The sequence below is a fragment of the Lemur catta genome, chromosome 9, assembly GCF_020740605.2.
Source record: "Lemur catta isolate mLemCat1 chromosome 9, mLemCat1.pri, whole genome shotgun sequence".
NCBI classification, from domain to species: domain Eukaryota; kingdom Metazoa; phylum Chordata; class Mammalia; order Primates; family Lemuridae; genus Lemur; species Lemur catta.
Window position 1 is genome coordinate 63,347,056 of NC_059136.1, and position 27,547 is coordinate 63,374,602.

The 27,547-nt window shown below is 34.9% G+C and overlaps 1 protein-coding gene across 3 annotated transcripts; it reads right to left on the reverse strand.

Annotated features, from left to right (window-relative positions):
* Positions 1–2,183: 2,183 nt before the first annotated feature.
* On the reverse strand, positions 2,184–27,515 carry CIBAR1 (CBY1 interacting BAR domain containing 1). 3 transcript variants are annotated; one of them, XM_045560781.1, is made up of 9 exons: positions 27,338–27,515; positions 26,553–26,787; positions 24,193–24,261; positions 23,380–23,481; positions 20,812–20,817; positions 18,946–19,050; positions 11,202–11,315; positions 5,322–5,441; positions 2,184–3,264 (listed from the first exon to the last, which is right to left on the reverse strand). In XM_045560781.1, the coding sequence occupies exons 1-9, from the start codon at positions 27,361–27,363 to the stop codon at positions 3,178–3,180; spliced, it is 864 nt and encodes a 287-aa protein (XP_045416737.1). In that variant the 5' UTR covers positions 27,364–27,515; the 3' UTR covers positions 2,184–3,177. The 3 variants fall into 3 exon arrangements, with proteins under 3 accessions (XP_045416737.1, XP_045416738.1, XP_045416739.1); XM_045560782.1 differs by lacking the exon at positions 18,946–19,050 and having other exon boundaries at positions 27,338–27,474; XM_045560783.1 differs by lacking the exon at positions 11,202–11,315 and having other exon boundaries at positions 27,338–27,474.
* Positions 27,516–27,547: the final 32 nt, after the last annotated feature.

Genomic DNA, 27,547 nt, shown 5'->3' on the forward strand with positions numbered 1-27,547 from the left:
GGCAGAGGTAGAATACTTTGTCAATACCTAGTCAATTAGTACCTATAAGTATTTTGCATTAATTTTCAGTGATTTAAAGAAATCTAAGAAGTCTACATAAATTTCTGTCTGTTTTTAATAGTGAATATCCTACTTACTAATAGAATGAATAAACAGGTAAATTTGGTTCAAAAAAGCACTTCAATATGGCTCTTTAAACTAGTAAGCTTTTAAATAGCTAGGAGAATGATAAACTGATTGGAATATCCAAATCTAGCATAATGAACAAAATAGGAAGAAATGATATTTTTAATTGCTCAGAGATTATTGATCAGCCTTTTTGAGTAATATGTGGAAGATTTAAAAACACTGTTCAAATACAAAGCAGTATAGCCAAGATGAAGCTTAAAGTGAAAGATCCCTTAATGTGGAATTGCTTCTCAAACTGTGCTGGGGTGATGGTAGTGGTGGATAAGAGGCCAGCTGTAGTAAACACAAGCTGTGTATTGTGATTTTAAAATTAATTGATGTGAATATTTCATTTTATTCCATAACATGTTATGGTTTAATATTTTTAACTTCATTATAAAAAATGTATTATAGAAAGCTGGTATCTACTGGTTGGGAGATATTTTTGCATATCTCTTTCCAACTCTGCCTTTAGTGATATGTCAGTAACTTAAATTGGCCATGCTAGGAGTATTCGCACCGTAGAAATTGGTAAATGCAGCAGATCAGGGATTCTCTTCCTTTTATCCCTCCCCCTTCTCCAACCAGTTTACCAGCACATTACCAATTTCAAACTTAAAAGGGAGTAGTGTACTAAATTCTCGTCTACTCATCATCTAGCTTCAGTAATTATCATCTCATAGCCAGTTTTTCTTCTCTCCCATCACCAGATATACCAGGTACATCCAGGCACATATTGGTGTTCTAGTGTGAAACGCACTAGATGTCTTGATGCCAAACATTTTTGTCTAGAAAGTATGTGAAAAATGTAGATCATATTTAGAAAGTTAATCCCATAATGAAGAGATAGGTAAATATTGTATTAGGAGTGTACTTCTGTCGGTTTACTGAAAACATTGTCTACAGCCCTGGCTCCTGATCCATGTATCACCTATTGAGTAGCTATTGACCCTGTTGCCTCTTATCTTTGCATTAAATACTAGCTATATCGTTTATTGAGATGCATTAGATACTACATTTATGAAATATTTATGACCTTATATATATGTATTAACTATTTTTTAATCCTGATAATCCTATAGGTTGAGTATCCCTAATCTGAAGATCTGAAGTGCTCCAAAATCTGAAATTTTTGAGTGCCAACATGATGCTCAAAGGAAATGCTCACTGGAGCATTTTGGATTTCAGATTTTTGGATTAGGGATGCTGAACTGGTAAAATGAAAATACTCCAAAATCCAAAAAAATTCAAAATCTGAAATATGTCTGCTCCCATTTTGGATAAGGAATACTCAACCTGTATTCCTGTTTTGGAGGTAAGAGGTGGAGACTTACAGGCTAAGTAAGGCTGTAAGTCTCCATCTCCATCTTATTAATACAACCTGAGTTGGTTAGGTTGGTTGCCTGTTTTTTTTTTTTAAACTGGGAAGCTAAGAATAGTTTATATATTTTTAAATGTGGTATGTCATAAATGGCTATGTAAGTACACATATAATAGCCTTGATTTTTGCCTCTTGGCCCACAAAGGGTAAAAATCTTTACCATCTGGCCCTTTAAGAAGAAACTTGCCAACCTAGGACTAGTCTTAATAATGAAACTTACTTTTACATTGATGAAAGTATTTCATTGATAGTATTCCTTTTGTTCTTAGGGTATTTCTTTGTGGTAGGCAGAGCATACTTTTTATTCCAGAATTATTTGTTGATTGCTTTATGTATTAACTTTACAGATAAGGCAGATGATGCTCAAGAGAAGTTGCTGTTTAGTAAGCGGCAAGTAGTAGTATAACAACCCTGTTTTTTTTTCCTGAACTATACCACCAAATTAAATACTAATTGAGGAAGTAACAAAAATCCAATGATATCCTCAGTTTCTTAAGAATATCAATTTATTTAGGATTTTAAAATGTTTTGAATATTTTATAAAAAAAAAGTACTGAAGTAATTTTATTACTTTGGACTATTCTCAAGAAGCAGTGCTTTGTTAAGAACAGAACCATGAATGACAAAGTCAAAAAAGCTTTTTAGAAAGTCTTTATTTTTCTGTTATGAATAATTGCTTTTTCTGGTTATTCCAAATGATTTTATAAATTCCATAATTTTTATATTCCTGACTGGGATCCATGAAATAAAAGTATAATTCCTCACCAAAAGTAACAAAAGCATCAGATACACTGGAAGGCTCTGATTGTTTTATATTTTCAGGAATAAGAGTAACTACATACCCTTTTATTAATGAGATGGTAGTTTGGTAAAATTTTTATAGAGTTTTTAATAATTTATGGTGTTCCATGATGAGGCAGCATTCTACCAAATTAGTAGCCTTCCAAAAGTTGTAGTACCATGTATAATACTTAAGTATTTAACAGCAGTTTTGTTTTAAATCCATAATCAGGTTGAATGTGGCTTTTTTTAAAGCCAATATTTATGCTTTATGTATATTTGTAAAACACTGATATCTTAGTACTAGTCCCATTACCTATACTAATTCCACTTGTTGAAAAGTAAATTTACATATCAAATGATGAAACAGATTTTAGTAAAGTAAAGAAAAAAAAAGCCAACTTTTTACTTAAGGCTTCATGGAATAGAATTTTTATGTAACCAGAATGACTACATAGGACTCTTCTCTGGTGATGAAAGCATGGAGTCTTAACCTAAAAGAAACTAAGTGGAATTATTAGATCTTTGAGTTTTTGTCATCTACCTGCTATTGCAGCTTCAGCTAGGTACAGTGCATTAATATCTTTGAAATACATAATGTTTTTTTTAAAAACGGAACTTACACAAAAAGATCATATACCAGGATGTTGAAAAGACTGATGTGTAACATCTTTTAAAAACCTTCATTTTTGGTCAGTGTAAATTGCCTTTAATTATTTTTCCATTTCTACTAGGATTTCGTTTTGAGATTTTAATGTATTAAGTGAGTATAAAGTTTTACAATTTATTAATCCTGGATTTCAAGTTACTTAAGATGAAAATGGAAATGTGACATTTACTTAAGAAAATTAATTTTCTTCTTCTGTAATATCTAAGTCTTCATCTTCATCATCATCTTCTGTTTGTTGATCCTTTCTTAGTCGACAGCTAGATACCTGTTAAAAGTTAACACACTTTTTAAAAATAAAAAATATTACCTTAATATTTTACATGCTTGGTATCTTTCTATATGCCCTTAAAGGAAAGGGTACACAACAGTTATTTTAGAAAATATCCACATTTTTTTTTTTATTTCAGCATATTTTGGGGGTACAAAAGTTTAGGTTACGTATATTGCCCTTGCCCCCGCACCCTGCAACGTATTATTTTTAGTAATGAAAATTAAGTTGAAAAAGTCAAAGTTTTTTTCATTTACTTATATTTTTTGAATAAAAATGTAAAATTAGGCTGGGCACAGTGGCTCATGCCTGCAATCTTAGTACTCTAGGAGGCTCTTAGTACTCTGAGGTGGGGGGTCATTTGAGGCCAGGAGTTGGAGGCCACCCTGAACAAAAGCAAGACCTGTCTCTACAAAAAATAGAAAAATTAGCCGGGCTTGGTGGCATGCACCTGTAGTCCCAGCTACTCCAGAGGTTGAGGCAGGAGAATCGCTTCAGCCCAGGAGTTTGAGGTTGCAATGAGCTATGATGACACCACTGCACTCTAGCCCAGGCAACAGAGCTAGACTATCTCAAAAACAAAAACAAAAACAACATAAAAAAACAAAAACAAAAAAAAAGAAATTAACCATTTGATTCCAGTTGGATAGCCACCAGTACTTCAATAACATAAAATACTTCAGTATACGATGAATGTTAAAAATAAGACAATTCTTGGGTCACAAAAACAATATTTAAATGAGTTATCAAATGCATGGCAAAAACACAAGGATATTTCAGGTAGGCAGTGGACAGAAATAAATAAAAATAGTGGATTTAAATGGAATGAGTTAACAATCTGAATTCACCAGCTTTAAGTCCTGACTGGTGCCACTTGAGGCATTTTGCTTAAAACTTACGAGGGTGATTATCCTTAACCCAGGGGACATGTGGCAATGTCTGGAGACACTGTTGGTTGTTGTATCTGAAGGTGTGTGTTTGTATGTGCTTCTAGCATCTTATAGATAGAGGCTAGGGATGCTGCTCAGTATCTTTACAATGTGTAGGACAGTATTCCTTCTCCCTTCTTCACCGTTGCAGTTACCTGGCCCAAAGTCAATAGTGCTGAGGTTGAGAAACTCTGGGCTACATGATACCTTTAAAGTGCTTTATAAATGTTAGCAAACTTAGGTAACATTTCTAAATAGTCAAAATTTTATATGTAATAAAGTAAATTTATGGAATTTATGTACAAAGTACTTAATGCTAGAATAATAAAAATATAATTTGGTGAAGGGGAAGATACATAAATATAAAAATAAATGCTTAGGGGAGAATTACGAAAACAAAAGGGATCAAATTTATTAATAAAAATTGTATTTTGAAAGTATTTTGTCCAATTTTAAATTTTGAAGGTTAGGTAAGAAAAGGGTTCTCTAGATCAGGTTTTGGTAAGTTATGGCCAAGCCTGCCTTCTGTTTTTGTAAATAAATATTTTATTAGAACACAGTCTTACTGATTTGTTTATGTGTTGTTTATAGCTGCTCTTGGTTGGGACAGACCATATGGCACCCAAAATCTAAGATGCTTACTCTCTCCCCCTTACAGAAAAAGGTTTTCAACCCCTGTTCTAGATACTGGGTAACTCAGGCTTTCTGGATATAGACGAAATGAGATAATTTCTATGATATGTTCAGCAAAAGACCTTTTAAGGTATAATTTCTGGATCCACTAAGTCTTGATAGTGAGATTTAAACCTAAGCTATTTGACTTCAGAATTTATGTTCATGTTTTAACAGATGGAAAATCTACATTAGCATTCTTTTCCACCTCTGCTCTCAAGTGTTCTGCTTTAGAGAGTAATAAGTGATTGTAGTATAAAAGGTAATTAATATAAGAATAATAGAGCCACACCTAGTGCTGTCTTAACATCATTTTACAGAAGAGGAAACAGGCCCAGGAAGAGTAAGGTACATGAGGTAATATAACTGAAGGGAAACATTTTTAGTACTGCATAATTCCAAAGCAGCTGCTCAAATTCTTTTAAATTATGGTTTCTATAATTTCTAGCTCACCTGTCCTGTTCCAGATATACACTTAGCTGACAGCGATCTCTGAAGAGGCGACTTTGAATTTGCTCTTACAATATCTAAACGAGATGAATAATCTGGTGGATACAGAGAATTTCGGAAAACCTATTGCAATAATAAAACAACATTATAAAGTAGATACTAAACAATGAAAATCTAGAGAGTCTAATTCCTCTTAAGATTCTTAAAAAGCAACTCCCCCCAAATTAGACAATATTCTAGTTATTAAAAAAGAAAAAACAAAAATAGTTGTAAGCTAGAAAGGTGACAGCTAAAAAACTCTATTTGAATCATGTAAGTCAAGGGATGTAAGCACTAATTAGTCATGAAACAATCACTTAAATGCTTTTATCAGGGGAACTGCAAAAATTCAACCCTCCAAGAGTATGCAGGAAGTTAGTAGGGAGGCTGCAACTGCTACCTTTGATTCTTCCTGTTTTGCCTGTCCTCAACTCTTATCAATTTAACTTCATTGTGGTACTGCTATGGAAAATCACATAAGAGTAAATTGGAGTATCTATAATTTATTGATTCTAACCTCATTGGGATCTGGAATGCCATAAATTGTCAGTTCTCTTAAGACACTACTTCCAAATCTTACCACCCTTAAGCCTTCCTGTCTTTCCCCCCATTTCTCTAATAGTCTAACAGGTAAGGTTATCAGGTGTGAATCTTTTCAACTTCCCTTTCTTTCCCCTCAAATTCTTCATCCCATCCTTTATTTTTTTTAAGTAAATATTCTGATTGTTTCCAACGTGCATTTTTCCTTTATCCAAAACTTTAAACCAAACTAACAAAAGCTTTTGTTTTCCACAGGTTCCCTCTCCTAGAAAACAAGCTCAAGATCAATCTTTTTTTTAATACTTCAAGGCCTACCTTTACTTCCTAAAAAAACTTTTCAAATATTCTATTTCATCTTCATTTTTCAACAAACTACAATTGTGGGCTTTCACCTTCCACTCAAATTGCTCTAGCCAAAATCACCAAAGTCATCTTTTTGTCTTCATCCTCACTAACTCTCTCCCAAAACTTCTTTTCCTTGCCATCACCAAGCTCTTTAGTTGTGCTAGCTGCTCTATTTCTTCACATCGCCTTTTCTGTTACTTATACCGTAAATATTTTTAAAGTGTTTCCCTTAGGCCATTTAAAAAAAAATGTTTCTCTGAAAGATCTTATCTACTCAGTGTTTAATGGCTACCCTTCAACTAATCCTCTGTATACTCCATGTACTGTCATCTGACAACCATATTCATGCTCCCAACTGCCTTCTGTTTTAGACCAGCACTGTCCAATAGAACTTTGTGAGATGATGGAAATGCTTGCTGTTCTGCGCTGTCAAAAAAGGTAGCCACTGGCCATATGTGGCTACTAAGTACTTGAAATGTGGTTCATATGGCTGAGGAACTGAATTTAACTTTAATTTCAATTAAGTAGCCACAGATGTGTAGTGGCTACTATTAAATATATTGGACAGTGTAGCTCTAGATTTTATAATAACAGACATTATCTTTTACCTGTAGGTCAAGCTATAAACCTGGGCATTCTCCCTAAATTTCTCATATGAGGTTCTTCTAATGTATTGACTCTACATACCTTTCTTTATAGCTTACTTATTTTACTAAAAACCAAAATATGTTGTTTCTCTATTCAAAAACTTTTTGTGGCTCTTGACTATACATGCAGAACATAACGTTATTCTGTGCCTGTGCAATGCTGGTTCCTCAGCCTGGAATCACAACAAACTCACTCTTCCTTCTTGAGCTACATCAAATGCCATATTCTGCTTTCCCCTGTTCTCTTAGTAGCTCCTATTGTTCCTATGCTCAAGTATAGCTTTTATCTCACTATTTTGTAATCGATTACATAGTTTCCACAACTAGTCTTAAGTTTCTCTAAGGCAAGAAGCTCTGTTTTATCTATGCAACTCCTCTGAGCTTAAGATACTAACCTGGCAAATAGGAAATGTTAATTAAATTCACTTCTGCCAAATGAATATTGTTAATATGAACTTAATCCCCATGTTGTGGGGAAAAAAGAAGACCCAAATTACGGGATGTCTACACATTCCTTTGAATCTTAGAGAACTGCAGGACATAAAAAGGATCAAGGGATAAAACTTAGGAGGTAAGACTTGTGTTTTAAGGCAATTCAGGGATGTTAACTAGGTTAACAGGTTGCCAAGGACCAAATTCTATTTGGGTGCCAGACATGAACACTGACATCCTGGTATGGTATCAAAACTTGATGACTCATTAATCAACTAGAATTTGGAAGAGATATTTTTGTTAGAACATTCCTTAAACTTTTCTAGCAAAGTTGAAATTTAAAGTGGAAAATGGAAGACAATATGCAACCCTTGGGATAAAAGTCTAAACCAGTTAAATATCTATTAAAATTAAACTTTTGCTGCAAAATAACAGATTTACAGGAACATTAATTGGCAATAATGCATTTTCCAACATGGTCCAAGATCTCTTCTGGGAGTTAATCTCAAGATCTGAATATGCTCTGAAGTGAAAGTGCAGAGGTGATGATTTGAAGGGGAAAATGGGCTTGACAATACTTTTAAAGTGAAGAACAAATAAGGTAAGAGGGTTTGTGATGTAATTAGAGTACCTAACTGCAAAAAACTGGCTGCAGCTGGAATAAATCTCAGTGGTTCTCAGAAAGCAGGGGACTACCTGGAAGTATAGCAAGTTATTTCTCTGACCCTCTCTGCATATTTTTTCTACTTTCCAAGAAACCTTGTATTTACAGGATCCTTCCTCCTCATGGTACCTGTATGATACAGTTTTACTTCTCTTGATCACACAAGGCTCCCCAGACTGCTCAGCTCTCTCCACAATTGCTGTATGGCATAATAATAATAGTTTATGCCTATGGCTCACTGAACTCATGTTTGTACTGTGTACTGTGCTGTTTTAAATACAATTTTCTTTATTCCTGCTTTAGGATCTATGTATATTCTGTCTATGCCCTCTGCCTGAAAGTTTTTGCCAGGTATCCTCCTAATCCTTCAACCTTCTAATTAAGAAATCACTCTGATTCTCTGGACTATTTGAAACCTCCATCACACAATACACTCTATTTTTTTCTTTATGGAACTAGTTATATTATAAAACTTAATTACACAGTATTTTTTAAATGTCTGAACTCTCAGGTAGATTTTAAATTCCTGCTTTGACAACTTGGATCATTTCTAACTTATAATGCTAAATCCTTAGCACTAAGAATGGTGCCTGGCACGTAACAGATGCTCAATAAATAGTTGTTGCACAAATATATGAAGTCAGTACCATATATAAGTATCTCTATCTTAAGAGAGGAGGAAGTTGAAGGATGACCATGTTAACTTGCTCAGTATTACTCCACTAGAAAGTGGGAAAGTTGATATTCAAAAACATATCCACCACATTGCCCTGAGACCTTGAGTTTTACATGGATGTCTCCTCCCACAAAATACCTAGCTACTCAATTAAGAGTAGTGGTAAGAGAAGTTATAAAGTGGCGTGGCAAAAATGTTATCTAGAGATGGGTGTTGTGGCTCATGCCATTAATACTAGCACTGTGGGAGGCCAAGGCAGGAGGATTGCTTGAGGCCAGTTCAAGACCAGCCGGAGCAACATAGTGAGACCCCTTCTCTACAAAATATTTAAAAATTAGCTAGGCATGGTGGCGTGTACCTGTAGTCCCAGCTACTTGGGAGGGTGAGGCAGGAGGATCGCTTGAGCCCAGGAGTTTGAGGTTGCAGTGAGCTATGATGATGCCAGTGCACTCCAGCCTGGGTGACAGAGAGAGCCCCTCCCCCCCCAAAGATACTAGGACCTCTGGAATGAGAAGGAAACTTGTGGGGATCATCAGGTGTGAAGAAACTTTAACATCAACTGTAATGAATGGTATGGCAAAGGTATTAGAAAAAGGATAATGAAACTTAGAAAGGAGACTCCAGTCTTGCAGGAAAAGTAGGGGATCACTTTTCAATCTGCCACTCAATACAATGTTATTTCTTGTAAGAAATGGTTCATGTCACTCATCAAGAACCACACTTCTGGTAGTCTAGTGTGGAGAGGATAAAAATACAGCAGGCCTGGTAGTCAGACTTCTGGTTTTGATTCTCAGCTCTGCTACATTTCCTAGCTATGGGTCCTCTGGGAAGTTTCTTAACCTTACTGCTTGCTTCAGTTTTCTCATCCATAGAAATGAGGACAATAAGCACTTTCATCAAATTTGATGAGAGGATTAAATTAATTAATGTAGTTAAAATGCATAGATCAGTAGCTGGGCCAGTGTAATCACTACATAAACATTTGCTATTAATTTACAAATTACAGATGAAGGCTTGATAATCACTTTTTAAAAACAGGACATGAAAAGGAGTGAAAATTAAGAAACTCCAGCTTTAGTATTTGGAAGGAAATAACAGTTATGAAGTAATCCATGACAAACAGAAAATACAAATATGATCATGTATGTACAACTGCCATAGAACTGTGAAATCAGATTTTGTCATTGGAAACACACATACTATAATGTACCCTTTTTCATTTTCATTAACCTACATTCTGGTTTTACTAAATTAAGTTTCATGGGATGAGAAGGCTCACAGGATCTATTTATTGATATAGTTAAGATACCATAAAAAAAAAATCGGGAAATTTTCAAAATTGTCAAATGGCAGATACTCTCAAATTCTGTCCTTTACTAATACAGAATTCTGGTTATATCTTTGAGAGTACATGACTTTTTTCCACCTCTATATTAGAGATAATATGGAGAAGGTATATCTTTAATATTTTATCTACTTCAGCAAAAATACTTCCATGCCTTTTTTTCTCTTCTTTTGGAAGAGGCTAGGATATTTACTCTTCAAATGTGATTATTATTAACACATTGCCACATTAAAAAAATTTTTTTTTCTTTGGGGCCATGGTGTTTTATTACAAAAACAGAATAAATGTTTCAAAAACAAAATGATCCTTTCTAATTTAATGAAAAATTTGTTATTTTTTTATTGTTTTGTGTGTGTGAGTTGTATTCAATGCTATCTATGCTTTTAGAATTAAATTGTCAATATTAATTGTAACAATAAGAACATCAAGTAAGATTTTCACAAACCAACTGCAGGGTTTTGCTTCACAGGGCCCCAGGCTCAAAACTAGCGTGAGTTAAATACAGCTCACATGGCAGTTAATGTGTTAAACATGAGGCCCTGATACTTAACAACTCTAATGTTAGTTGGCCAATAAGAAGCGTTTACATTTAACTAAAACTCCTATTAACATAAAGCAAGCTTATGCAAGCCTACTTTTATTTCAAAGCTTAGTGATTATAAGTTACACAGTTGGGATGCTGATTCTATTTGCTAGCTAAGTGGCCACAGACAAGTTACATTATTTAAAGCCTGTAAGCCTGTTTTTGTAGTTGTAAAATTAGAGTAATAAGAGCACCTACCTCTTAAGATTATGTGAGGTTTGAATGAGAAAATGCATGTAAAGCTTTGGGCACTGTGCGTGGCATAAACACTTAAATGTTTCTCAAATCAATAAATTTAGTTATTTTTTGCACACTTTAGTGGCCTATATCACCAGCCAAAATGATACACTGTTTTATTTCATAAACCGGCTTTATGTAAATTATATTTTACTAGCTATTAATAAATTAACTCTTGGAACTTTTTGCTATGGTTAATTTGAAAAGTTTAAAATAAATAAATGGAAAATCATAAAAAGTTCAGCTATTTGGAGCTGCACACAATAAACACTGTAGTGTTCTAATTTAAGATACTTTTACCCATATAAGTTAATGTTCTCTTTTAAACACTTCCACATTAACAGAAGAACTGAGCTTAGACAGACATAGTCCTACCTCTAAATCTTCATCCTCATCAATCTTTTGTATGTTTTGGTAGGCAGCAGTGTAGACCTCTAAAGCTTTGCCGTGAAATAACATTTCGATTGTGATAAATTCTGAAAATATAGTCTAAGAAAACAAAGATTTGAATTTAAACAATCATTTAAATTACTTTATGAGTTTAGTATATTTATTCCTCAGTATAGTCTTGGCATTTTATCAAATACAGAAGTATCTTTTTCTATAGGGCAAATGAAGTATGAAAGATAACTGAAATAAAAAGTTGTGAAGACCTTTTGCAGCAAAACCTTCAAATTATATAAAGTACTTCCTACATCACCATTCACTTCCTTCTTATTTTTTGTTTTAGTTAGGTTTCCTCTTTATACTTAGTAATTGACATTTGTAGTAAAGAAAGATCTGAGCAAAATGTATGCCATTGTGTACTCTGGTACCACAAGCCTGTTAAGTATTAGAGCAGTTCAGTTCTGAAGCTGGTACTTTAGTAACTCTAAATGATGTTTAAAGAATAAAATATTTTTTAGACAGGAATTATAGTCCATCGTATTTCTGACTATATGCTCTTATATTCTCTAAACATAAAGAAATTACTTGGTAATAATGACATTTCTACCACTGATAATAATATTGTACATTTCCATAGAGCTTTCCAGTTTACAAATATTGACTTGCCCAGTGTTGCTCACAGCTCGTCTGTTGAGACATGGATCTGATTCTAAGGTTATAAGGTTATAGCCCTTGCCCACTAAGAGTTATAGGTTATATAGCTCCTCTAAGGTTATAGCTCTTGCCCACTGACCTGTGTTGTCCTTGCTGGAATTAATCATTTCCTTCATAAAAAAACTGTTCAGGAAGCTCTAAGAACATGATGAAAATTTAAGGAAGATCATGAGCAAAGAGAATGAAGATATGCATATGATCTAAGCAGGAGGTGAGATAATTGGTAGGTGGGGAAAGGATATAAGCCATGCATGTTTTTAACAAATAAGATTTTATCATTTTGTTAATTGTCTGTTACCAAAATAAAATAAGCATTAATGTAGACAGAACTGGGATGAGTAAGAACAAAGTGGAAAATACTCAAGCATGGGTTATACTAGAAGGCAATAGTCAAATACACATTTGCCTTCATCCCCGCTCTCCTGCGGTAACCACCCAGAAAGGAGTGGTCATGTACTTCAAAGATAGTCATATAGATAACCATCAGTGTCCTATGAATCTTTTCTCCATTTGCATTCTTTCCTAAAAGATTAGAAAAATATTTAAAGGAGTATTAATAGGCTTCTGAGTGTTACTAAATGGAAAGAGATCTGCAGTGAAAGTATCCCTTCTGGGCTGCCAACCACATATGTCAGTCTGACTGAGAAGACTGGGGTCTGGGATAAGACGCTTGTAACTATGACCAACAATTACCTTACTGTCACTTCATATAGGTTACATAGAGGGCTCTGGCACACTGGACTGGCAACTATTAAAATAAACAGCATTATGCCAAAATACAGTTTTGGATTTTGTTCTAAGAATCTCCAGATATCAAGGAATACCTTAGAGGGGGAATGGCTTTTGACCAGGGCTGGCACCTACTCTTTTAGTTTTCAGTCTCCCTAAGACAGTTAACCAGAAAGGAGTCAAGTGCCTTGAGTATGAAAACTCCTAAAGGGAAAACAAAACTAGGAGTCATTGACAAGCTGAAACACTCAGTGTTAATGCTCAAAACGTTAACTAACTGGGCATGGTGGTGCACTCCTGTAATCCCAGCTACTTGGGAGGCTGAGGTCGGAGGATTCCTTGAACACAGGAGTTCTAGACCAGCCTCGGCAACATAGTGAGATCCCTGTCTCAACAAGTACAAAAAAATTAAACTAGCTAAATTGGAAAATGTTCCTTACCTACTAATATTAAAGCCTTCTTCTGGTTTGATTAGGAAGCAAAGTATTTAACAAAAAAGTTATCAGTGGTCTTGTCAACATTTTGGCAGGTAAAAGGAAAATAACAGGCCAGGTATGGTGGCTCATGTCTGTAAGCCTAGCACTTTGGGAGGCCAAGGCAGGAGGATCGCTTGAGGGCAGGAGTTCAAGATCAGCCTGAGCAACGTAGAGCCAGCTCTACACAAAGTAGAAAAATAAGCCCACACGGTGGTGTGAGCCTGTGGTCCCAGCTACTTGGGAGGATGATGCAGGAGAATTGTTTGAGCCCAGGAGATGGAGGTTGCAGTGAGCGATGATGATGCCACTGCACTCTAGCCTGGGTAACAGAGTGAGACCCTGTCTCAAAAAAGAAAAGAGAAAAAGTAAAGGGGAAACGACAGTTCTCCAGAGTACAGACTATTTAATAAAGGATGTTGGGAGAACTTTATACCCATTTGAAAATAATGAAGTTATATATCTACCTCATACCATGTGCAAAACACAGCTGCTAGATAAAATATTTAAATGTTTAAAATATTAAAATGGTCACACAAATACTAGAAGAAAATAAAAGCAAGTATTTATATAATCTAGGAGATGAAAACCTAAGCATGACACAAGGTAGAAACCAAAAAGAGGACCAATGGATTTGTCAACAAAAAGTTCAGGGTGGCAGAAACACCGTAAGCTGTAAAATGAGAAAATGCATTTTCACAAATAAAAAGGATTTTTACAAAAAGAGAAATGCCAACATCCCATAGAAATATAGGCTAAGGAAAAATGTAATTTCCTAAAGAAATGTATCATAACACATGAAAAAAATGCTCAGTAGTAACAATGTAAATGAGACATTTATTTTTTACCTATCATTTGCTGTTATTAAAAATATTATTCATCATTTTATCTGTGCTTATGCAAGGTTTAGTAGGAATGTAAACTGGTTCAACCTTGGTGGATAGAAGTTGTACAAATAGGTATTAAAATTAAAAGTGTATGCTCTTTGAATAAGGAACGCCATTTCTGGTAACTTATCCCAAAAGATTATCTGGGCCAGCACAAAGGCCAATATTTAAGGATGTATAATGATGCAATGACATCTATAATTGCAAAAATAACTTAGATATCCACCAATGAGGACTGGTTAATAAACCAATGCATCCATACTGCAGAATACTACGAGGATGCCAAAAATCATGATATGAATCTCTATGTCTTAGCATAAATATGTTCATGATGTATTAAATTTTAAAAAGAGATGCTATATATAGTGTAGTCCCATTTATATGTAACTGTATTGGGCTAAAAATTAGTACTTTCCTCATAAGGATGTTGTAAGGAATAAATGAGTTTATCCACATAAAATGCTTAGAATGGTACCTGGCACATAGTTGATGTTTAAGAAATGTTTTTGTTGTTATTATTACCATATCTCTGTATATGTGCATAGGGAAGAAGTCTGAAGGATATAAACAAATTGGAGCTGATTATTTTTGAGTGGGATTATTGTACTTTTCTCTATAATCAAATGGAAATTTTTATGATTTTTATATTTATAATGAAAAATAAAACTATTAAAAATTTAATTTAGAAGATGTTTCTTGCCCATGTCAAGTGCTTTACCACACACTGAGTTCCTCTCCCTGTTTGTTCCAGGAGTAAGTGCTGGTCAAGTACCTTTGTTGTAGGTGTGAAATTTCCTTGACATTCACCATATAACTAATGACTTTTCCTATTACATGGAAAACAAATGAGATCGTGATTTTTCTCTCTTGTTCTGTACACTAAGTTCAATACCAGCCTTTCTCAGAAAGACACTTTTTGCACAATTCCTATGAAAAGTCTTTGTCTAAATATTGTGTTACCTAATTAATGCCATTACCAAAATCCAAATGGCCTTGTCAGTTAAACCCACCTCAAACACAGTAATGCAGTTGTGAGCATTGCTCACTACAGCTAATCATTTCTGCTTCCAGAGTGGTTAAAGAAGGAGCCATAAGCTCTGCCCTCATCTGAAGTAGTAGCCTGACAATTTTGACTAAGTATGTGCTTTGTCTGTTTCTTCCCAAAATAAGAGGAGCATCAAAAACTGTTTTTTCCAAGAATTTGTCTCACAAACAGAAATGCTGTTTGTGAAACATGCTAAAATCAACATGGTGATATCTGAATATTGTTTTTATTATTAATAGAAATCAGGCAAGTAATATAACCTTTTTTGACTATCTTTGAGGCTACTGTTATGAGATTTCTGCATCCCTCTTTCTTATGAAAGATCCCAACTAGGCCTAACTTGGAAAAGAAATGATAATGATGTGGACAGATGTGCAGAATGGAGATTCAGAAGCCTAAAAGGCTCTGGTATTGATAACTGGTGCTCATATTTCTGGGATTTTGCAGGTAACATGATTTTTCATGGATAAAATCCTAAGGAATCCACTAAAAACTATTAGAACTAATAGTTGAGTGTGGCACGGTTGTAGGACATAAAGTCAGTGTACAAAAGTCAACTGTATTTCTATACATTTGCAATGAGCAACCTGAAAATGCAATTAAGAAAACAATTGCATTTACAATAGCAATAGGAAGTATAAAATACTTAGAAATAAGTTTAATAAAAGGGCAAAATTTATACTCTGAAAACTACAAATATTGAAAGAAACTAGGAAAGATTTAAATAAAAGGAAAAACATCCCATGTTCATGGATTGGAAGAATCAGTCTTAAAATGTCAATACTCCCCAAATTGATCAGCAGATGTTATGCAATGCCTGTTAGAACCCCAGCTAACTTCTTTGTAGAAACTGACAGGCTGGTTCTAAAATTCATATGGAAATGCAGTAGATCCAGAATAGCCAAATCAGTCTTAAAAAGAACAAAGAAGACACAACCTGATATTAAAATTTACCATAAAGTAGTGTTAATCAAGACTGTGGTACCGGCCTAAGGATAGCACATAGATCAATGAAAGGGAATGTGAGTCCGGAAATAAAAGCATGTCAACTTATTTTCAACAAAGGTACCAACACCATTCAGTGGCGAAAGAATAGTCTCTTCAAATGGTGTTGCAACAACTGGATAGTCACAAGCAAAAGACTGAAATTTGACATTTACCTCACACCATATACAAAAATTAACTCAAATGTATCAAAGTCATCTATAAGAGCTAAAACTATAAAATTGTCAGAAAACATAAGGATAAATCTTCATGACCCTGGATTTAGCAATGGGTTCTTAGCTATGACATCAAAGCACAAGCAATAAAAGACAGATAAATTGGAATTCATCAAAATGAAAAACTTGTGCTTCACCATTATGAAAGTGAAAAGACAACCCACAGAATGGGAGAAAATAATAGCAGGTTATTTATTTGATAAGGGACTTCTATCCAAAATATGTAAAAAACTCTTACAACTCAATGATAAAAAGACAACCTAATTAAAATATAGGAAAAGGATGTGAATAGCCATTTCTCCAAGGAAGATATATATACAAATGGTTAATAAGCATCATCAGGGAATGCAAATCAAAACTACAATGAAATACTATGAATACTTCAAACCCTCTAGGATGGCTACAACAAAGTAGTCTGGAAAAAAAAAAAAAGTCTGATGAATGTCAAGTATTGAGGATGCAGAGAAATCAAGACCCTTATATACTGCCGGTGTGCCAGAACAATGGTGCACTCACTTTGGAAAACAGTCTGGCAGTTCCTGATAAGATTAAGCATAGAATTATCAATGAACCAGTAATTCCACTCCTAGGAATATACCTATGAGAAGTGAAAATATATGTCTACACAAAAACTTGCACATAAATGTCCATAATATCAGCAATATTCACAATAGCCAAAAGATTAAAGCAACCTAAATGTCCAACTGGATAAACAAAATGTGATAATACCCATATGATGGAATATTATTTGGCCATAAAAAGGACTGAAGTACTGATGCATCCTACAAAATGGCTAAGCCTTGAAAGCAGGCTAAGTGAAAGAAGCCAGTCATAAAAGAACATTTTATGGTTACATTCATATGAAATGTCCAGAATAGATCAATCTATAGAGACAAAGAAGATCAGTGGTGGCTGTTTAGGGCTGGGAGGCAGGCAGGCAGTTAAAAGCCAAAGCGTATGAGGCTGAAGTGATGGTTGCACATATCTGTGAATACACTAAAAACCTCTGAATTGTACACTTGGTATTAGATCTCAATTTTTTTTTAAGTGTAGGGTTTTCTTATCTTTTTTTTTTTTTTTTCTCTTTTTCCTCTGCAACCACCAGGAGACTTTCCTCTTTTGTGGACATGACACAGCAGACAAAGAGAAGCTTGGAAACTTTTCTGTGCACCTTCCACTGTGCAGCCTCTCACTCTATCTCCTGTTGCTTCAGGAAATTCCAGGTCAGGAATTATAGCTGGGAATTCTACACTCACCTTCTCTGCCTCCGTTTTGTACTTGGTGATGCTCAGGGACTTAAAACACCTGTAGAGGTAGCTAGTTTGTGGGTAGGACACAGAAGTGAGCCCAAAGATCAGAGTAGAGATGAATTTCCATGTGTAAAAAGTAAATCCTGCAGACAGGAGGATGGGTGGTGGAATGAGGAATCAGGCTCCCACCACAACAGAAGCCCTTAAGTGACAGTGGAATCAGACATACAAGTCTCCACTCTCATTTTTTAGGCTAAAGCTAATTAGTAACCCTCCTTTCCCTCAATTTAAGAGAGCATGTCAACAATTGTAGAACTTTATACCCTGACAGTACTCTCCCAGCTTGGTAAAGGAATTTGTTGCAGGACAGTGCCCTGAGATGCTCTTCTATGGGTAGCAGTCTACTATTACACAGCAAAGTTGCAGAGCCTGTGACTGAACTGAGAGGCTACGGAATTCTTTGAAATAATGACAGGAAATTAAAGAAAATAAAATATGCAAATGATTTTTTTTCATGGATTCAGAGAGGAATGATATTTAATTGCCAGATTGTACTTATTTTATTGATAAGAACACGGCTTATAAAAGCAGGAAGATTTCTTTGTCAATAGTAAAATAACAAACTTATCTTCAAAGTGTGGTACAGGATAGTTTACAGTGAGCCAAAAGACATCCTTAGATGAGTTCTAAAGTCTATAAGATGATCATAAGCAATCTTTCATCTTTCCAAGATGCCTATCAAAAAGTCACTGAAAACCTGCTGAATTTCATGATCCCAAAGAAAGTTTCAAATCTACTGATGTGTTACAATAAGTCAATTTGTGTGATTTTGTTAACTAAGATACCATATCATAGTGGGTACAAATTTATGTGGTTGGCTACTGTGGCCCTGTTATATGTTTATTTATTTGATAAAATGTAGTTATTAGAAAGTTTTATGCTATAAAAATTAATTATAGTGTATTATAACAAAGCACAGATTTTAAAAAAATGGTTTATAGCTACATTTCTGGCTGTGGTGCTTTGGGTAAGTTATTCTATGTTCCTGCTTAATTGCTTAATTTCTTCATAGTACCACCTCATTCTCATGGGGTTGCTATGAAGATTGAAAGATAATTTATGTGAAGTGGCTGGAACAGCACCTGATACATGCAAACATAACATATGTTAGTTCCCCTTGATTAAATAGTATTTGTGATAAAAAGCTGAATATCTGGCCTCTGGTTGGGAATGTTGACTCTTTATATACCATTGTTTCCATAACAAGGTAACATTTGATATATTTTGATTTATAATATCTTTTTTTTTTCCACAAGAACTGTTTATGAGCTAACAAATTCAGAGTAATCTAAAATTTTCATAAGTTTAGATTAGTTAAGGTTCATGTTTTGAACCTTAACTGTTACTTTATTACCTTTATATCCTTTATTTTCTGCTTTTCAAAATTGTCAATAGTTTCCTCTAGATGACGAGTTGTTCGGGTAGCATCCATTGTAGCTCTCTGTAATTCGGTTTCTGCCTACAAAAGTATTCCCCAACCAAAGATATTAAAAAAACAAATCAGAATCCATTTAGTTGAGTCTACTGGTAAATTCTACCATTATAGTACTGGCTTTTTGGCATAACAGTGTAAATTGTTCAATTCTATATTTTACCACATATAATAAAATGATCTATGTAATAAGCACATGAATAAAGAGCTTTATGTGTATTAAAAAGTGACATGATTCATGATCTCAAAAAAACCCCAAATCCTTCCCTTTCTTTCTATAAAATTATTTTTTTCCTATCACCTTTGGATGATTTACTATAAAACAATTATTTATATTTTTTACGGCTTCCATCTGTTTCACTGCCTGTGCCATTTATCATAAGATCCTTTTTCTTCTGTCTCTCTCCCCTTCAACTATTTCTACCCCCAAAAGAAAGGACTTATGACTTAGGAATAAGGATTTTTAATTCGCTCAATTACAGATTGTCTCTTAATCTATAAAATACAATAATGCTTATCTCATAGGATTACTGTATGGATTAAATGAAATAATATTTGTAAAGGACTAAGGAGAGTGATTGGTACACAGTAGAAAAATCTACAGCTATGACAATTTCCACAACTAAGAGTCTGTGTTTATTTTTATCATTACAACAAGGAGGTATTTTTGGCTAGCAAGTATATAACCGAAGACTCTTCCTTGCTTTTATTGTCTCCAAAATGTCCAATTTTATAATATTTTAATTAGGTGGAATATACATTATAAATATTTATTTCAGCATGAGATTTCTACTTGTAGATTCTTCTTTATAAACTAATGATATTACACTGTTTCTATTTAGTTAATGTGTATTACAAAAAATATATACACTAGTAAAGAATTAGATAGCAAGTCTAATGCTTTGCTTCATACACTCTGACATATACTCTGACATTATCTAGATCTGTGTCGTACAATCAATATGGTGGCCATTAGCCACATGTGGCTACTTACATTTAAATTATTTAAAATTAAATTAAATAAAAATTTAAAAACTGATTCCGATTACTGTAGTTGCATTTCAAGAGCTGAATAGCCATACATAGTTAGTGGCTATGGTACTGTTAAGTGTACAACATTTCCAATCTAATTGTCTATTTCTCTTTAAGCATCTCATTCTTTAGGATAATAGTTGCCCAAAAACATTTAAAATATTTTCTTAAATAGTGACATAGAAATTTTAAAAGATATAGCCGAATTTTCTGATTAAATTCTTCCTAATAAAGTTTTATTTCCTATGCTAGTATTATGTTTACTAAAAGTCTCATATTATATATCATCATTTAACAATTAATCATGGGGAAAGTTTGCATTTGTCATTAAAGTTCTATACTGTGATATTTGGCCCTTGCTTTCTTTTTTAGGAAAAAGATTGGAACAAGTAAAATGGTTTAATATAAAGATCCAGTTCTTTTCTTTTCCTTTTTTTTTGGAGACAGGGTCTTGCTCTATCACCTGGGCTAGAGTGCAATGGCTTCATCACAGTTCACTACAACCTGAAACTCCTGGGCTCAAGCGATCCTCCTGCCTCAGCCTCCTGACTAGCTGGAAGTACAGGTGCACACCATCATGCCCAGCCAATTTTTCTATGTTTTTGTAGAGACAGGGTCTAGCTCTTGCTCAGGCTGGTCTCGAACTCCTGGCCTCAAGCAATCCTCCTGCTTCTGCCTCCCATAGTGCTAGGATTACAGGCATGAGCCACCTTGCCCGGCCAGATCCATTTCTTGACACACCACTTTATTACCCACCTGTGACTGAAATTTTTCATAAAGGAAAAAATACATTTCAAAGAGAATATAACAATTTTTTCAATGAATTAAAATCATATACTTTTATAGAATTATATACTCTTGTAATTAGGTAGTAATTATAACTATACATTGATTATATACTCTTGCAATTAGGTTCATTTGGCTATATAATTTTAAGATACTAAAAGCACTTAAAAATATTTTTATTTATACCTGTTTGTATATATATCTATTATATGGGGTGTGATCTTTTTTAAAACCATACAAACTTTCAACTTAATGATATCCAGGAATCAAAAACAATTCTCTATATTGCTAGGTGGGATTCTTTAAACTGTAATCTCATCAGAGGAAATTCAAAAGTAAAACAGAGCTCCTTTGAAGATTTATTAATATGAAAAAATTCTCTAACAGTTATTTGATATTTTAACCTTTTGCTAATGAGAATACTGAAGCAGACTAATTCCTAATACTGTTTGTTACATGTCACTGATGCAGTCCTTGTGACTACTTCATTTTGACTCATGCCTTTCCCTTCCCCATTTATTGGTATTTTCATTTTAAAATTTGGAAGGGTAAATAGAGTTGGCTAACCTAGGAAAGCATGGGAAAGAGAAGCCATAGCTAGGACATCTGTATCTTAACCTTTTATCACCTTCCAGCTACTACTATTCATTTCTGAAGGTCTCAAATCCTTTACTCAAGCATAGCAATGTACCTGAAGTCACATAGCTATTTTTAGCAAAGAGAATATAGATTTCTAATAATTTTTCCTTTCACTGAAAATTTTTCTAAATCCTATAATGTACCAATTTGAGTAGGAAATGCTTTTGATTAAAATACTAAGACATGACTCCATGAATAAAGGCATCAATATATTAAATAGAATTAGTTAAGAATTTAAAATGATTATAAATGGGTAAGCCAGATTGGTGTTTTTAAAATTGTGTTATAGGAAGCTTGTTTAGAAGTCACTTGGGGCCTTTCTTAGTGGGTGAGCAGGTGGAGCCCTGGGATTCTTTACCCCAATCTCTTCTATCACAGGGACTCCATTTTATTTTACATATTACACTTTAACATACTTCTTCTAAATTGGTAAATTTTAAGGGTCTATCCTGGTAAAAATTCTATGAAAATATGATTAAATATTATTATATTTATATTGATACATTTATATGTAGATTGTTGTATTTATTTTCTCCCCATGTGAACCCACAGACCTGCTTCATCTATGCTCTAAAACTGCCTCTCTTTTACAGCAGGGTTTCCATAGAGCATCTAAGAAAAATATGTCTTAGGAATAGATTCATTTCTGTGTTGATACCAATAATCCTGATTCAATCTTTCCAACTGCTCAGGATTACAGATGTTATATTTTACCTGCCTTCTTATATCTCCACTCCCTTCACAGAGAACAAAACAAACCATTTTGATCCCTGGCTTAATTCTTAAACCCTGGCCTCTACCTTGATCTCCAGTTGTCAGTCATGAATTTTCTAACATTCTCTAGTTTGTGTGACTTGCTTAAAACAGACTGTACAATCTCTGGTTTGCAGATCTTAAGCCTCCATAACTGTCTGGCCTCCAGTGGGCACTCCCAGCTTTATGGCTGTCCATTCTGGTTTAGTACAAACTTGGGCTTATGTATCTTTGGTCCAAAGGAAGAAGGACCAAGCAGTTGGCACAGCCCAAATCACTGCTCAAGGGACTTCCCTTGGGAATGAAGGTGTTCTGGAACCTCAAATGCCCCCAAAGAGCCACTCCTCATGTGGTTTCTGGCTGAGCTGGGCAGTAACAACCTTAAGGAGGTAGGAAGGAGACACATAAGAAGGAATGGGAAAAAGAGGCAGCAGGGATGTTAGTGCTTTCTACATAGTTCTACCTATCCCAGTTGCTGGCAATTAACCAAGCACAATTTGTATGCTTTTGTTTAAGTCATGAAGGCATATTCTGGTTTAAGAAATAGTCAAGTTTAACAGAAGAACCTTGTTACAGTAGACAGTCCTGTTTAGATTCCTTTGTGTCCAGCTTGGACCTCAACTATACTCTTAAATCTCCTGAGGGTCATTGGCTGGAAGTCATAATTGTGGTTTCACAGAGTTGTTTTAGTTGTAAAAGATGAAGGAAATTATAATGGGAAATTTTCTTTCCTTTTCTCAAAAATGGGGCAGAGAAAGCATTGATATATTAGAATTTATGATAAAGATGATAAATCTTTTAAGTTATTTTTATGATTTCTATTTAGTCATCACCATGTGAAAGAAATTTCAGAAATTTGAATTTACTCTTATATTAATAAAAACATCTGCATTTATGAGTGGGACTTTTTTATTCTGGGAAGTCTATTATGGAAAACAATATAAGGGATTGAATTAGGTGGTATAATCTCTTTAAAATTAGCTAATTTCTATAGTGAGAATTCCTAAATGCATATGTTTCTTTTCAATCTTTATATTCAAATTCTCCAGTCATTTAAAAGTAAAAATGCATAATTTCTATATACATTTACTTTTGTACTGCATACCTTACAAAACATTTTTTTAAAGACCAAAATTCAAAGGATACAATAACATGTCGATCCGATGGGTTTCGCTGACGTGTTCTTTCTAACTGAGTTAACTGCTTAGCTTCTCGATTCCTTGCTGTTAATGACGCTTTGAGGTCATCCTGCAAATAGGCATTTTTTGCTAATAAAAATTTCTGATTTAAGAAATAAAATATACACACACAGTTTTAAGAATGGAAGAACACTTCTTGTTTGATCCAGGTAACATTGCCACAGGAATTATGAATACTACATAATTAGTATGTCTATGTGTGTGTGAAAGTGTATGTTTCTTTTAATATTCTCTCAAAATAATGATACAATTTCAATGCAAAACTATAACCATAATATATACATATATGTGTATATATGTATAATTTTGATTGTGGTAGTGGTTACATGGGTATACACATTTGTCAAAACTCAGTGGTCACTTAAAATGGAAGAGTTTTATTGCATGTAAATTATATTTCAATAAAGGTGTTTTTTTTCAAATAGAACTTTGTCACACATTTTAAAAGTCTAAATGTTATCACCTGCTTTAAAACAAAAATGTAAACTTATGTAGTAAAGCAATTTCTGCCCACATATTCTTTATGACCATGTTAAATATTTTAAAGTTTCCATAATAATGTCTTATTTGCTACACTGGAATACTTAGTAAGCTCACTAAAAATATTTCATTATTCTCAAAGATCTAAGAAGTGATTTTTCAGAGTATGTAAAAAGAATAACTACACAATACTTAGTAACTTTTATTAAAAGGACAATTCGAAACCTTATAGTCTTTTCCAGAATACCTGATAATAGGTGAAAAAAATGGATTTACTTACCCGTTTCATTTTTACAATGGTTCCATAAGCTTTCAAAGGTTCAACTACTTTGGCTTCAAGTCTTTCAACCTATTGGAAATTATTATAAAATATAACTGAAAAGAAATATATAGACATATCAAAATTTAAATTCGGAAATGAAACCTATGCTGTTTGAACATAATTACTATACAAATTAATATTTAAAAAATTTTCAATTAAAATGTCACTGTTTAGCCTATCTTTTAACCTATAAGTAAAAAAGGATAATCACCAGAAATTGACAAGACTCAGAACCTAAACTCAAACACATTAAAAACTGTTAAGCTGTACAGTAACGGTAAAAGCAGAAGAAAAGCATCTGGTGTGTAATATGACAAGAAAATGTCTCCGGTTTCTGAGGAGCTCATCTTTGCCACGTCATTATCTAAGCATTAGTTTTTTACCTAAAGTAGTAGTTTGGGGGTAAGTTTTAATATATCTCCAATTTTAATACAGCTACTATTTTCAGTGTGTTTAGCACAGTGTTAGACAGATTACATATGTTATCTTTGAATTGTAATAGCCCAACTTTCTAGAAAAGAAAATTGAAGCTCAAAGACACAGCATACTGGAAACATTTAAAGCCATACAACCTTTGAAGCAAAACAGCTTAGGGATCACTGTATTAGCCGTATTTTTTTTCTAAGAAGCCATTTTTGAATTATCAAAGCCTAAAAAACAAGATAAATGGTCTCAGTGTTGCTGAGCTCTCAGACTATATGTCTAATCTCTTTTTTATTTAGAATTAAATAATGTATCTTAAACATTATAGTTTTATCACATTTTGAGTAATTCTTTTACCAACAGCACTAGTGGAAGGCAGTAAAGAGATTTTTTTTTAAAAGGCAGGTATATAAATATAGCATCAGAAAAATAACTCTCTTGGACATTAAAATTTTCTCTCCCCAGGATAGGTAATACAAGTGACATGTATTTAATTGCTTAAAATGAACATGTATTATTTCTACAGCAGGAAAAACGCTTTTTTATATAATTAATGAGTATTTCATTTCATATTGATTTTTCTTTAATTTCTATAAACACTATGTATGAATGTTTCATTTTAAAAGATTTTAGAAAAATGAAAAAAAATCAAGTTCCCATCAAGCATTTAAATATTAAGAATCCTAAAATCATGAATATTTAGCATAGTTTAGTTTATCCTATTTCTAATAATCCATACACTGAATATTCAGTGTAAGGATTAGCCAAATCTCTTTTCTGTTCTCCTTTTTGTTGCCTACCTTTTGTCATTGTTCATTAGCACCTCCACCATTTGGTAAGCAAGGGAAATAAAAGGAGAGCAAATATAAATCAATTCACTTTGCTATTTGGCAAATAGCATAAAGGTTTTCTACAAAGGGGCACTGAATTATTGACTAAAATGGGATTTTAGGATTATCTGTGAATATAAATTATTTTTGGAACATTAAATCCCCAGTTATGTATAACTGAGAGTTGCTTGTTTATTACAGAAGAAATGTCACATGACAAGAACTCAACATTTTTCCAAAAAATACTCCCAAATGTGATTACTACTCAAATTTTTGTATAGATAGCAATGATGGGTTCAAAGATTATTCTCATTTTATTTTTGAAAATTGAAATTTCCATTTTGGGCTTTAAAAAAGGACCAAAAGTACTAATGAGAAAAGTACAAAAAAAGCAATGCAGTTCTAACCAGGGAACTTCTGACAAGTTAACCTATGTCTGGAAACTGAAAATAAATATAATAAAAGTGTTTATGAAGTATTACAGGAAAAAAAATGGGCTTTTATAAAGAAAACAATCACAAGAACACCTCCCCTGCCACCCAAAGCAAATCTCTTTCCCCAATACCTCACTACTAGTTTCCATGATATAAATCATAGCTTTTTGTTTTTTTCTAGTCAAAGAACCAGTGGCCAACTTTTTACAGCATGGAAGCAGCAATGGTTTCTTGCCTATTTATTAATAATTTATTCATTCACAATACCATTCCCCCAAATTTCCATCTCCAGTCATACTTTAAAATGTATTTACGTGCACACAAGACACAAGTCATGCTGCTTTTCTTCCCCATGGGTACTATGCATACTACCCCCTGTTAATGGCCACCCCTTGGCCAAAAGTTGGCAAATAAAGTTGGGAAATTAAAGACTTTAAGACATCCTAAAGTTTAGTTTGAAAATGGTAAAATAAATCACAGAAAGCTTCCCTTCAACAGACTTACACGATGTTACAGACATGAAAATGTACGTTTCTCATCAAGGGCATGTTCACCACTGCGGTTAGGTAGATTACAAGTGAAAGTCTTCACGGCTTATTCATAACAATGACGCTGTGACCTCACTCCATACCTCTGCTTGTCGATAATCCTGAAGCTTGGCAAACTCATCAGCAAAGTTTTTCAGGCCCTGCCTTAAATTTGGGGTCTCTGTAGAGGCATACACGTTGATTTCATTCACTAGAAGGTCTGCTTTGTCTCGCAGCCTGGCAGTTTTTCGCACATAGGCAGCAAAGATTTGGCACAGCTCTCCAAAATGCTTCTCCACATTTGTGACAGCATCTTGCAGTTGTCTGGTTTGAGCGTCCCTAGAGAAAAAGGTGATACAAAAACCAGAACATTCTCGTTAGAGACGAGAAGGCTTCACATTAATTTGATATGCGAACATTCCCGGGACATTCTTCAGCTTCGGAGGCACAAAATCACCGACGATCCCACTGTCTCCCGGGGCAGACTGCCCTCCTCCAGGACCCCGTTCACGGCCTGGCCTACAGGGCCCTGCAGGCACAAGAGGAGACCCCGTCCGCGCAGGCCTCGGCTTAGCGAGGCGGTGGCTGCTCCGGCTGTTCCGCGCTTTGCGGCCTGGGCGCACAGCTGCCTCCCAGGCTTCTGCACCGCCCGCCGCCGTGAGGGGACCGGAGCCGGGGCAGAGTGGACGTGGGGCAGCCGGCCGGGTCCCCGGTTTCCCCCAGCCGCCGGCGCTCGCCGGAACCCAGGGAAACAGGCGCAGCGAGGACCGTGCGGCCTCCAGGCCAGGGTCGGAATCCGGCGCGGAGGCCCCACGGAGAGCAGCTTCACTCCCCCCACCGCAGCCCTCGCGTGTGGGCCGCCCTGGGCAGCCGGGCCTGGGGCTGTTACCGGTTTTCCAGGCTGCGCCTCAACATCTTGCCTCGTGCACGGCCGGGGACCCTGGGCTGGGGCCCAACGACCCGGGTCCGGAGGCGTCCGGGCGCGCGCTGGGTCGGGAGCCGCAGTCACCGCCGCCCGGAGCCGGAGAGCCCGCCCCGCGCGCCGCCGCGCTAGGCTGGGCGTTTCTATGGAAACGGCGCGCGCCCCCGCGGTCGCCGC

What these genes read in the sequence shown, in the direction of transcription:
- CIBAR1 (XM_045560781.1), bottom strand. Translation starts at nt 27,363, where the DNA reads ATGTTGAGGCGCAGCCTGGAAAACCG. An exon ending in AGGATTATCGACAAGCAGAG is followed by an intron (nt 24,262 to 26,552) that starts GTATGGAGTGAG and finishes AATTTCCAATAG; the next exon opens with GTTGAAAGACTTGAAGCCAA. An exon ending in GTATATCTGGAACAGGACAG is followed by an intron (nt 3,265 to 5,321) that starts GTGAGCTAGAAA and finishes AACTTTTAACAG; the next exon opens with GTATCTAGCTGTCGACTAAG.